At 51.5% G+C, this 13081-nt stretch overlaps 1 protein-coding gene across 1 annotated transcript in view; it reads right to left on the bottom strand.

Annotated features, from left to right (window-relative positions):
* Positions 1–12517, bottom strand: part of SEPTIN9 (septin 9) — a 201174-nt gene extending 188657 nt beyond the window's left edge. The window contains exon 1 of the mRNA XM_049861414.1: positions 12417–12517. Coding sequence (XP_049717371.1) covers positions 12417–12435 — 19 coding nt within the window. The 5' untranslated portion in view covers positions 12436–12517. The remainder of the gene's footprint in view (positions 1–12416) is intronic.
* Between the last annotated feature and the right edge of the window lie 564 nt (positions 12518–13081).

Here is a 13081-nt window from a genome sequence, read left to right as displayed (position 1 = left end):
AGAAGAGCCAAAATCAAAACATTAACCCTACAACTTGAACAAATAGAAAGAGAGCAGCAAAGGGAGCCCAAGGCAACCAGAAGAAAGGAAATAATAAAAATTAGAGCAGAAATTAATTAAATAGAGAATAGAAAAACAATTGAGTTAACAAGACCAAAAGCTGGTTCTTGGAAAAGATCCACAAAATTGATTAACCATTGGCCAAACTGACAAATGAAAAACAGGAGAGGAAGCAAATAACCCAAATAAGAAATGAGATAAGTGATATCACAACAGACCCAACTGAAATTAAAAGAAGCATAAGAGAATATTATGAAAAATTGTATTCCAACAAATTTGAAAGCCTAGAGGAAATGAACTAATTTCTTGAAACACACTACCTACTAACTAACACAAACAGGTAGAACAACTAAATAAACCTGTAACAAAAGAAGAGATTGAAGAGGTAATTAAAAAACTTTCAACAATAACAACAAAAAAGCCCTGGCCCTGACGGCTTCACTGGAGAATCCTACCAAATTTTCAAGAAGACTTAACACCAGCACTACTAAAGGTATTTCAGAGCAAAGAAAACAACGGAATACTCCTGAACTCATTCTATGAGGCCAGCATAACCCTGATACCAAAACCAGGTAAAGATACCACAGAAAAGAAAACTACAGACCAATATCCATCATGAACATAGATGCAAAAATCCTCAACAAAATTCTAGCCAATAGAATTCAACAACATATCAAAAAAATGATTCACCATGACCAAGTGGAATTCATACCAGGTATGCAGGGATGGTTCAACATTAGAAAAACAATCAATGTAATCCATCACATAAATAAGACAAAAGATAAGAACCACAGGATCTTATCAATTGATGCAGAAAAAGCATTTGACAAAGTCCAACACCCATTCATGATAAAAGCTCTCAGCAAAACAAGAATAGAAGGGAAATTCCTCAACATAATAAAGGGCATTTATACAAAGCCAACAGCCAACATCATCCTACATGGAGAGAGTCTGAAAGCATTCCTCTTGAGAAAGGGAACCAGGCAAGGGTGCCCTTTATCACCATTCTTATTTAACATCGTGCTGGATGTCCTAGCCAGAGCTATTAGGGTAGAAAAAGAAATAAAGGGCATCCAAACTGGTAAAGAAGAAATAAAAGTATCCCTATCTGCAGATAATATGACCTTATACACAGGAAACCCCAAAGAAAACTATTGGAACTAATAGAAGACTTCAGCAGATTATCAGGATACAAGATAAACATACAAAAATCAGTCAGATTCCTCTACACCAACAAAGAGGAAATCAACAAACAAATGCCATTTACAATGGCCCCAAAGAAAATAAAATACTTAAGAATAAATCTAACCAGAGACATAAGAGACCTATACAAAGAAAACTACAAGACACTACTGCAAGAAACCAGTAGAGACCTGCCTAAGTGGAAATACGTTCCTTGCTCATGGATAGGAAGACTCAAAATTGTGAAAATGTCAATTCTACCCAAAGTGATCTACAGATACAATGCAATTCTGATCCAAATTCCAATGACATTTTTAATGAGACAGAGAAACAAATCACAAACGTCATATGGAAAGGAAAGAGGCCCTGGATAAGTAAAGCATTACTGAAGAAGAACAAAGTGGCAGGCCTCACACTACCTGATTTTAGAACCTATTATACCACCACCATAGTCAAAACAGTCTGGTATCAGTATAACAACAGATATATAGGCCAACGGAACGGAACTGAGAATCCAGACATAAATTCATCCACCAATGAGTAGCTGATATTTGACAAAGGCCCAAAGTCTGTTAAATGGGGAAAAGACACTCTGTTTAACAAATAGTGCTGGCATAACCAGATATCCACCTGCAAAAAAAGAAACAAGACTCATACCTCACGCCATGCATGAAAACTAACTCAAAACGGATCGAAAACCTAAGTAGAAAATCTAAAACAATAAAGATCATGGAAGAAAAAATAGGGACAATGCTAGGAGCCCTAATACATGGCATAAACAGAATACAAACCATAACTAACAATGTACAAACACCCGAAGAGAAACTAGATTCTAGGAGCTCCTAAAAATCAAACACTTAGGCTCATCAAAAGACTTCACCGAAAGGATAAAGACACAACCTACAGACTGGGAAAAAAATTGGGGCTACAACATATCCGATCAAGGTCTAATCTCTAAAATCTACAAGATACTGCAACACCTCAACAACAAAAAGACAAATAAGCCAAATAAAAAATGGGCAAAGGCTGTGAACAGGCACTTCACAAAGAAGACATTCAAGCAGCGAACAGATACATGAGGAAATGCTCGCGATCATTAGCTATTACAGAAACGCAAATCAAAACTACAATGAAATACCATCTCACCCTAACAAGGCTGGCATTACTCCAAAAAACACATAATAGTAAATGTTGGAGAGGTTGTGGAGAAACTGGGACACTTATATACTGCTGGTGAGAATGTAAAATGGTACAACCACTGGGGAAATTGATTTGGTGCTTCCTTAAAAGCCTAGAAATAGAAGTACCATACGATCCAGCAATCCCACTCCTTGGAACATATCCTAGAGAAATAAGAGCCATCACACGAATAGATATATGCACATCTGTGTTCACTGCAGCACTGTTCACAACAGCAAAAAGATGGAAACAACCTAGGTACTCATCAACGGACGAATGGATAAACAAATTATGGTATATTCACACAATGGAATACTATGCAATGATAGAGAACAATGACAAATCCAAGAAATATCTCGCGACGTGGATGAATCTGGAAGGCATTATGCTGAGTGAAATTAGTCGCAAAAGGACAAATATTGTATGAGACTGCTATTGTAAGAACTCAAGAAAAGATTTAAACACAGAAGAAAACCTTCTTTGGTGGTTACAAGGGTGGGGATGGAGGGAGAGGGAAATTCACTAAGTAGATCGTATATAAGAATTATTTTAGGTAAAGGCAAGGACAACACACAATCCAGGGGGAGTCAGCACAGCTGGACTAAACCAAAAGCTAAAAAGTTTCCTGAACACAACCAAACACTTTGAGGGACAGAGTATCATGGGAGAGGGTCTGGGGACCATGGTTTCAGGGGACATCAGGTTAACTGGCATAACAAATTTTATTAAGAAAATGTTCTGCATCCCACTTTAGTGCGTGGCATCTGGAGTCTTAAAAGCTTGCGAGTAGCCATCTAAGAAGCATCAATTGGTCCCAACCCACCTGGAGCAAAGAAGAATGAAGAACACCAAAGACACAAGAAAAATATTAGCCCAAGAGACAAAAGGACTGCATAAACCAGGGACTCCATCAGCCTGAGGCCAGAAGAACTAGATGGTGCCTGGCTACCACCAATGACCGCCCTGACAGGGAACACAACAGAGTCCCTGACAGAGCAGGAGAAAAGTGGGGTGCAGAACTCAAATTCTAGTAAAAAGATCAGACTTAATAGCCTGACTGAGACTAGAGGAGCCCCAGAAGACGTGGCCCCCAGGCTCTCTGTTAACTCAGAACTAAAACCATTCCCGAAGCCAACTCTTCGGACAAAGATTAGACTTAACTATAAAACATAAAATGATACTCCTGAAGAGTGTGCTTCTCAGTTCAAGTAGATACAGGAAACTAAGTGGGCAGCTCCTGTCCAGAGGCGGGGTGAGAAGGCAGAAAGGGATGGGAGCTGGTTGAATGGACACGGGAAACCCGGGGTGGAAAGGGGGAGTGTACTGTTATATTAAGAGGAACTAGGGTCACATAACAAAATGTATATAAATTTTTGTTTGGGAAACTCACTTGAGCTGTAAACTTGCACCTAAAGCAGAATTACAAAAAAAGAGAAAAGCTAATCGTTGTCGTGTGCTGTCGAGTCGATTCCGACTCACAGTGAACCCACACGACCATGTAGAGCTGCCCCATAGTGTTTACAAGGCTGTAAATCTGTATGGAGGCAGACTGTCACATCTTTCTCCTGAGGAGTGGCTGGTGGGTTCGAACCACTGACCTTTTGGTTGGCAGCCAAGCACTTAACCAGTGCATCACCAGAGCTCCTTAAGAAGGTAAGGGATGATTAAATAAATGATGGAACACCCCCATGAAAAACCTTTCAAGTTATAATTGTGAAATCCATGCACAGAGACATGATTTTAAGTAGAAAGAGCAGAATTAAAAATGGCTTGTATGGGGAGCCTGCTACTCTGTGCAAGTATGATACATCCCTTTGATAATGAAATCAAACGCCGCGTCTGGTACGTGTAGGAACAAGCTCTGAAGGGAACATAGAAATGTTACTACCCACGCGACTAAGAGCTTTTCCTTTTAATTTCCTGTTCACGGTGTTTGGGCCATAAGTCATAAAGAAAATGAACCATCACTACCAAAAAACAAAACAAAACAAAAAAGCAGAAAAGAAAGAATAGATATACACCATATTTTAGAAAGTTTTCCTTTAAAAGAAACAAAAAGCTTTCCTTTAATGCAAAGGCCTGGCAGTTAAAGTGTTAACGCCCCCAGCTACCAGGAAGGCTCTGCCATCCAGAATGACTCATTCCAATGACTGCGGTTTGGCCACACCTAGGGCCCTATCGCTGACAGCAGTGCGATGCCAGCCTTGGCCAGAGCCTGCCTCCTCCTCCCCAGCCCCTGACACCAGCTGCCGCCGCGAGCACTGGCTTCATGTGGGGAACGGTCGTGGCTGCTGTTCCCCTGCCTGGTTCCCCCACACTGTCTACGATGGATTAGGGCTCACCTCTAATAATAATCCAACACCTCTCCCCCCCCGCCCCCCTCCCCACACACACTTTGGTGCTTGTGGCTACAGAGCCAAAGTCACACATATATTACCAGGTTTTGCAAACCATCCCCCAAGCCTGTCTGGAGGTCCCTGGGGGGCGCAAGTGGTTGCGATCAGCTGCTAACCTAAAAGTTGTTGGTTCAAACACACCCACAGCGCTGTGAAAGAAAGGCCTGGCGATTTACTTCCATAAAGATTATTGTTGTCGTGTGCCACTGAGTCACTTCCGACTCACAGCAACCCCAGGTGACAGAGTAGAGCTGCCCCACAGGGTTTCCTAGACTGTAATCTTCACCGGAGCAGATCACCAGCTCTTTCTCCCACAGAGCCGCTGGGTAGGTACGAACCGCCGACCTTTCGGTTAGCAGCCGAGCATGTGACCGTTGCACCCTCAAGGGATCCTCCATCACTGAGTCGTAACCTACTTGACTGCACATGTTGTAAAGGTTAGAACCAAGACAACCTCCGGAGAGTTCTAGTCTGTAATGTGTGGGGTCACTATGAGTCAAAATCGACAGCAACGCGTTTGCTTGGCTCTGGTTTGCAGAGGCTGAAGGAGGATGGGGCTGGGTTTAACCCACTTCCAAGTGGCTTGGGTTACCCAAGCGTTATCCCCTGCAGTGACCCGCCCTGGATGGAAACAGGAGCCATAATTTACGGGAAAGCGGTGAAGGCCCCGGATGCAGGGATCGGATTGATGGCATACCAGCCCGGAGGTGGCCTGCCAGCTGCCTCTGCCCGGCCCTTCCTGGAAGCCACACTCACCGGGCAGACAATCACTGCTGCTCCCATTTCAGCTGCTGCCCCAACACGCCCAGCCACTGGGCCAAAGGGCTAGGAACTTGGGGCACTGCTTGGCTGCGTACAGCCCTCAGGACGTCTCCCGCTGGTTTGCAGATGCAGACTCAGGGTTCCGGTCACAGCACGTCCCTGCGGCAGCCTGGCTGGAGGTGAGGCCTCTCCAGGGGCCAGAAAGGGGGCAATGAAGTCCAGAGTGGCAGGAATGGAAGCCGATCTAAGCCCGATTCACGTCAGGAAGGCTGGCGTCTCCTGCCTCGGCCCCTCCTGTCTCAGCGCCTCCTCTGCAGCCCCTGGCTCCTAAGTTCCAGGTGGGGGTCAGTACACAGGCAGGTATCCCAACCCACCTTGGCACCTCCACCAGCACTTTCAACGGGGGGGCCTGGGGACATGGGCCACACATTCCACCAAAGTGGCCATTCTGAGGTTCATCTCACCCTGATATACAGGTGCTGTAGGCCTGGCTGAAACCTCCGGGGGACAGGGACACAGTGGGGTCCCTGGCGCCCTGGGACCTGGTGCTGGGCTCTGCTTACACTCCCGCCGTGGCTCCCTTTCCTGTCCTTGGCACCCTGGGCTGCAACAGTCGCTCGCTCACTCTCTAGCTCGGCAGAACCAGGTCAGATTCGGCAGAACAAAGAGCACTTGTGTAGGCTTTCCAGAGGCCTTACGGGCACAGCGCCCACCCGGGAGCCAGCACCTCTCCAGCAGCAGGCACGCGGGCCCCTTCAGGGTGGGCTGCACGTGAGCCCCACCCCGGGGCACAGGGAGATGAGGTGGAGGGGTACGGGGCTCTTGGCACAGAGTGTCACACTGCACCCCAGGCCCCAGGGCCAGGCTGCCTCCCAGCACTGCTGCTGAAGGCTGCTGGGTGGGCAGCACGGAGCCTGGCACCCGCAGTGCTCAGGAAACGTTTCTGGAAGGAATGACTGAATCCAGGAACGCTAGGGCACAGGCACCCCGCAGCTCGGCAAGGCCTGCTGACGCCAAGCCCTGGCACAGTTCCCAGGGCCCAGACTGCTGCTCAGCTGTCCCAACAGGGAAAGGGGGGCCAGCCCCTGGCACGGGGTGCACCTCTCTTCTCCAGGGACACCTGGAGCCCCCACAGGCTTGGGCACCCCCATAGCCCCATGTCTGACCTCCAGGGCGCTGCCCCCACCAGACCCCGTGTGGTCAGCGATTCCAGATGGCAGTGACCTCTGGCCCAGGTCCTTCCAGGAGACTGAGTCACTCAGGACAGGACAGCTGAAATCTGTGTGCCCGTACAATCCCTGGGGGTTCCACTGTACCCACTGATCCCTGTAAATCCCGTGTGGCCAGGAGCCACAATGTCTCCAAGGTAACAGCTCCAACAAACAGAGGAAACCCAGCATGTTACCTCCCTCCTCACCCCAGTGCCCATACCCTGAGGCCTGGGGCCTCTTTCTGGAACCCCCTCAACAAGCCCAGCCCAGGAATGGTAGCTCATCGGCAGCTGGGCCCCTGAACTGGGGTGTGCTGACCTGCCTTATCGACGGCATCTTAAGCAAACGACAGGACCCACGCAAGGCTGCCCAGGGGCAAACACCTGAAGCGGAAGCAGGGTCCCACCCAACTCAAGGTCCCATTGATGTGGGACCGCAGGGCCTGTGTGGAGGAGGGTCTCAATGGAGGGCAACCGGAGGAGCCTGGTTGGGTGGGGACTCCTTCCCGCTATTGGGTCGGTGAGACCTCAGGTGAGTGCTCTGCAGGTACCCACCTGGGGCCTCCAAGCACATGGCCATCCCTCCCACCGTCCCCCAGGACAATGAATCCCAGCTATGCTCCGGAGTGAAGCCCCAATGTCCCCTCTGCACCTATCCTGGCTTGAATGGGTGGAGGGGGTTCCAGGAGAAAGGTGAGGCTGTCTCAAACTCTGAAGTGCTGCCAGGTGCGCTGCACTTGGCTCTCAGTCCCCTCTGGGCAGGTGGGAAGATGCTGACGGCAGGTGACTGTGGTGTGGGGTAAGCGGGAAGGGCAGAGCAGGGTGGGGAAGGCGGGCGGCAGGCGGCCGAAGCCAGCACCCAGGCCCAGCCTGCTGTCACCCACGACTGGGGGCCTCGGGGGCCAAAACGGCCACAGCCGAGGCATGAGTCCCACAGAGCCACTGCACACGGTGGCCCTGCTGCTCCTGCCCAGCCCCGACATGAGCCAGAGCAAACAGGCTTGGACAGGAGGAGACAAGAGGCAGGGTGAAGAAGAGGAAGAGCTGCATCCAGGCCATTCCCCATGGCTCGCCCAGCTGCCCCGGGGTTCACTCATGGGGAAGTGGTCTCTGGGTGCATTTCCTCTCCCTTCCCATAAGTCAGCTCCTCGGGAGCTGGGGGTGGGGGAGCCCATGTGTCACCACAGGCAAGACACACACTTCATCACATTTGAAGCTGCCTTGGGGGTGGGCGCCTACCTCCCTCCCCAGGCCTTTGGAGAACTCACTGTGCCCTAGTGGTTTTTAACCTTTGGTAGGCCAGGTATCCTTTGGGAATCTTCCAAAACCACAAGGAATCCCCGGAATAATTGCCCAGTGCACACACAGACACAGTTTGACCCCCTATTCTGTGACTCATGGGCCCCAGGAGAGCCAGGGACACTGAAAGGTAAGGTCCACATGACCTAGTGAACGAGTACGCAGAGACTCAGAACACTAGACAGCCGGGGGGGCGCGGAGGCTGGGGAGAAAGCCTGGGCCACGCTCCTAGCCTCCAAGCCAGCCGGGGTGAGCAGGGGTGAGCAGAGGTCGCCAGAAGCTCACAGGGCATCTCAACGATGGCAGTAACACAGCCCGCATCCTGCCCCCCGTTGATGATAACAATGAAGAGGACATCCACTAGCACATTAAAAAAAAAAAAAAATTATTATTTTTTTTTTACACGACAGGTATTTCTAGACCTTTCCGTGTATGGACTCATTTAGTCCTTGTAACAACTCAGCATTGTCTCTGATTAACAAATAAGGCAACTGAGACACAGAGTAAGTATCTTGTCCCCACAGCAAGGGAGTGGCCGACTGGGATTGAATTCCAGGGGCCTGGCCCACACTCTGACCACTGACCCACACTGCCTGCAAACTGCTGTGAACTCTGCTCCACCGGAGCTGCCAGGTAGGGTCTGTCCCCAAGTACCTCCAGAGTCCTGCAGGTACTGCTTCTGCTCTGTGCTGGGTTCTCTTGGTCCTTTTTCCCTCCAGGGCCCAGTCCCAACTCACCTCCTCCCTGAAACCACCCCTCAGGCCCACGTTCCCTCCTCCAGGGGCATTTCTGCCGCCTTTGGGAACTGGTACCACCAGGAGGGAGGGGCTTTAATGAAGCTGGGGTCTCACCCATACCCTGCCTCCCCTATTAGAGTATAAGTTCTCTGCAAACAAGGACTATGTACAGTATAAAAAAAAACAAACCAAACCCATTGCTGTTAGGTCAATTCCGAGTTCATAGAGACCCTATGGGACAGAGTAGAACTGCCCCTTAGTTTTCAAGGAGCGCCTAGTAGATTTGAACTGCTAACCTTTTGGGAAGCAGCCGAGGCTTAACCACTACGCCACCAGGGGTTTCCACGTCCTTATCCTTGGGGGATACATTCCAAGACCTCTCATGCCTGAACCCGTGGATAGTACCGAACCCTATATATACTATGATTTGTCCTATACATACACACCTAGGACAAAGTTTAATTTATAAATTAGGCACAATAAGAGATTAACAATAGCTAATAATACAATAGAACAAGTATAACGATATACTGTAATAAATGTCATGTGAATGACAGAGCGAAATGGTGCGAGATTTCATCACACTATGTACTCTTTTAACATTTTCAAACCATAGCTGACCGCAGGTAACTGAAACCTTGGAAAGCAAAACGGTGGATAAGCGGGGGCTGCTATATATCCCTTATCATATTTTCACCCTTCACAGCCCCGGTTCTATGTAAAAACCACTACCACCAGTTACCAGCAAGTCATCTCTGACTAACAGCGCCCCCATGTGTGTCAGGGTAGAACAGTGCTCCACAGGGTTTTCGATGGCTGATTTTTCAGGGGTAGATGGCCAGGCCTTTCTTCCGAAGTGCCTCCAAGTGGACTTGAACCTCCAAATTTTTGGTTAGCCTTGAGTGTGTTAACTGTTTGCACCAGCAAAGTGCCTCTACGTGCCCAAAATATAACGTGCCTTCCATGAATGGATATAGACCGAAGGCACTCTGGATCTCCTCAAAACTTATATATTTTAAAATTTCTTCTTTGCAGAGGCTCAGGAGCGCTCAGACCAGCTCTACTGGGAACAGCATTATAACCACTCAACTTATTTCCAAGCCTATAAAGAGATCCAGAAGTAACACCTGCACTGCATCCAGGTAAAAATGAAAACCTTTCTGGTCATCCTGGGGTTGCAGACATGCGGACGATGTTTGGCATCCCTGCTGCTCTCCTAACTTCCCGGCACCGATAGGGCTAGCCCCCAGATAAGTCAAGGACAACTCCCAGCTCAGCACCCTCCCAGCTCAGCACCCCCAGCCTGACCCTACACAACTGCAGCTGAGTGACCCAGTGAGCCCTGGCCCATGGCCAGGAGCGGAACAAAGGGGACTGGTCCAAGTTCTCCTTTCGCCCCGCCCCTTTAGGTAAACACCAGGAAGCAGGGAGGCTGCTTTTATAAGAGCTGGTGCCTACTCACCCCATAAACTCCACTTCCACCAACTGCAACAAGTTTCATTGCATTAAAAAAAAAAAAAATAGCTGGAGGAGAGCAAAGGGCAGACAATGGTCTTCTTTCCTCTGAACTCATCAGGCTGTTTCAAACCTGTTGCCGTCGAGTCGACTCTGACTCAAGTGACCCTACCGGACAGAACGGAACTTCCCCAAAGGGGTTTATAGGCTGTAGCCTTTATAGAAGCAGATCACCAGGTCTTTCTCCAGTGGAGTTGCTGGTTGGGTTTGAAAGCCCGACATTTCAGTCAGCAGCTGAGTGCTTAACCCCTGTGCCACCAGGGCTCCCAAACTGCTTCAGAGGGTCCCAAAGTCTCCCCAGCAAAAAGCCAGAGATCTATGACCTGGTGGACCCCAACCGGCCTGCTGTCCACACCTACCAGCGAGAGGCGAAGCACAAGGAGCCAAGGACATGCGCGCTCAGCAGTCCCCAGACAGGCTGGGGCTCCCAGGGGCAGAGCCGCGGTCAGTGGGCAGGATGCCCACAACCATCTCAAGTATTTGGAGCACGCTGGGGAGGGAGGAAGGCCAGCACCAAACTCAGCCTATGCCACCTGGATGGCCCCTCCCCCCCCACCATCATCTCAACTCAGCCAGATGTTGGGAGAAAGCCAGGTTCAGGGTGTCCAAACCACAGGGTGCCCTGTGGTTTGCAATCTCCAATCAAGGGGTGAAAGTTGGAATTCTCGGTCACTGACCCCGATGGGCAGGTGCTGTGTGAGAGGTTCCCAGGCAATCCTCTTTGAGACGTTCTTTATTTCTGAAGGTGGAAGGTGTGAGCAGACTGAAAACGGCCCACAGACAGGGGGATGCCCCAAATGGCCTGTTCAGCTACAACTCAGTTTCACGATACTGTCCTCCTACCAATAAAAATTAATTCATGGGTCCTTGGCAGGAGACATCATGTCTAAATAGACTAAGTGGAGGAACACAAAAGGTTTGTGGGGCTGGCAACAAAAGATCCTGCCAGGACCCTTTAGGAAAAACCACAAAGAAAGGGGGTGGAGATCTGGGTCACCCTTAATCTGCCCTGCAGTCTCCTGGCCTCAGGACCTCAGTTTGCCCACCTGTGAAATGGTCCTTCAGAATATCAGGGAAAAATGCTTATAAAGGACCCTGAGCACATCATGAGAGCCAGGTCAGGCCTTCTCCGCCTAGAGAGGGGGCCTGCTAGAGTGGGTTAGGATGCCAGTTGACAAGCTCGGCTCTGTTGGGTGGTCCCATTTGGCCAACTTCCTACACAAGATTAAGCAAAGAAACCAAACCCACTGCCGTGGAGTCGATTCCGACTCAGCGACCCTATAGGACAGAGTAGAACTGCCCCATAGAGTTTCCAAGGATTGCCTGGCGGATTTGAACTGCCAGCCTCTTGGTTAGCAGCTGTAGCACTTAACCACTACACCACCAGGGTTTCCACACAAGATTAGGTAGATGGAATAACAGTTCATCTCAAGAAAGACGCTGCGCTCTGGACCACCACCAGCCCTGGGGGCTGAGCCCGAAGAAACCCCTCCACCCAGACCCCCCACCCCAACACACACACACACACCCATGTACGCACCAGGACCCAAAGCACTCCGGCCTTGGTGCCTGGAAAGTCAAAGATTCCAGGAGGGTGCAAGGGCACCCCATGTGCTCCTGGGGGAGAGGACGGAGCAGAGAAGAGACCGCCACCTGGAACTCAGGACAGTGCTCTCCAAGGCAAGACAGGGCTGGCGGGCAGCGGCCGGACCCTCAGCCAGGGTCGGAGCGAGGCCCAGGCACGCTCGGTATCAGCCCGCCCAGGCGCCTGGGCTCCCGCGCACTGTCGGTCCGGGAGCCGCGACCTGGAGCGAACGAGAACGCCAAGTTCGTCGGAGCTCACCGCCCGGAGGTCTCGGTCCCGACCGCGGGGGGCGGGTGGGGAGTCAGCTTGGAAGGGCGCGAACACGCCGCGCGCCAAGCTCTGCCTGGAGTCAAGCGGCCTGCCGGGTCCCCGCGGCCGGGTGCGATCCGCTCCCGGGGCGCCTCGACCCCTCCACCCCGGTCGCCTTTGCTCAGGTAAGAAGCACTTGTCCCGGTACACCGGCCCCTCCCCACGCCGGCCGCAGCGCCCACCTGAGTACGACTTCTTCATGGTGCCGCCGTGGCCGCCGCTACCAGGAAAGTGTGGCGGCCAGGCCGCGGGGCGCCGGCTCCTAGGTCGCTAATCCCGGGCCGGGGGTGGGCGGGATGAGGGCGGGAAGCAGGAGGCGGCCCCGCCCCAGCACCGCCCCAGCTGGGTCCCGGCAAGGTGCGCGCCGAGCCCTCGCCCCTGGGCCGCGCTGCACCTTGCGGAGCCCGGCGGGCGGGCGGGTGGACGCATGCGGACACCTGCGGGGAGGGTGCGCGCTCCCACGCCGGTCCTCCTGCCGAGCCCTGGCGCGCCCCCGCGGCCTCTGCGCAGCCGCCACGCCTGGGACCTGTTCCAGGGTAGAGGCCGCCTGCGTGGCCCCGCGCCATGTGCCACACCCCCCTGGCGCAAAAGGTTCGTCCCCGGAGGCAGCTGTCCAGTGGGGAGTCCGGGCGGGGCGGAGCGGGGCCGGCCAGGTGGGAGTGGGAAGAGGGTGAGGGGAGTGGCCACGCGCTGGCTTCCGCGAGGGGCAGACGCGCACCCGGCATGGCCCGCGGGTGGGGACCTGGGAGGCCGGTTCAGGGCAGCAGGGCAGGCGAGGACAGTACCAGTCCCGCTACTTTCCTAGTAATGTAAAGAGCAGATTGCACTGACGCTTCTGATGAGCTGG

This window comes from Elephas maximus, chromosome 19 (assembly GCF_024166365.1).
Source record: "Elephas maximus indicus isolate mEleMax1 chromosome 19, mEleMax1 primary haplotype, whole genome shotgun sequence".
Taxonomy (NCBI): Eukaryota; Metazoa; Chordata; class Mammalia; order Proboscidea; family Elephantidae; genus Elephas; species Elephas maximus.
This window is presented reverse-complemented; position numbering and strand designations above follow the sequence as displayed.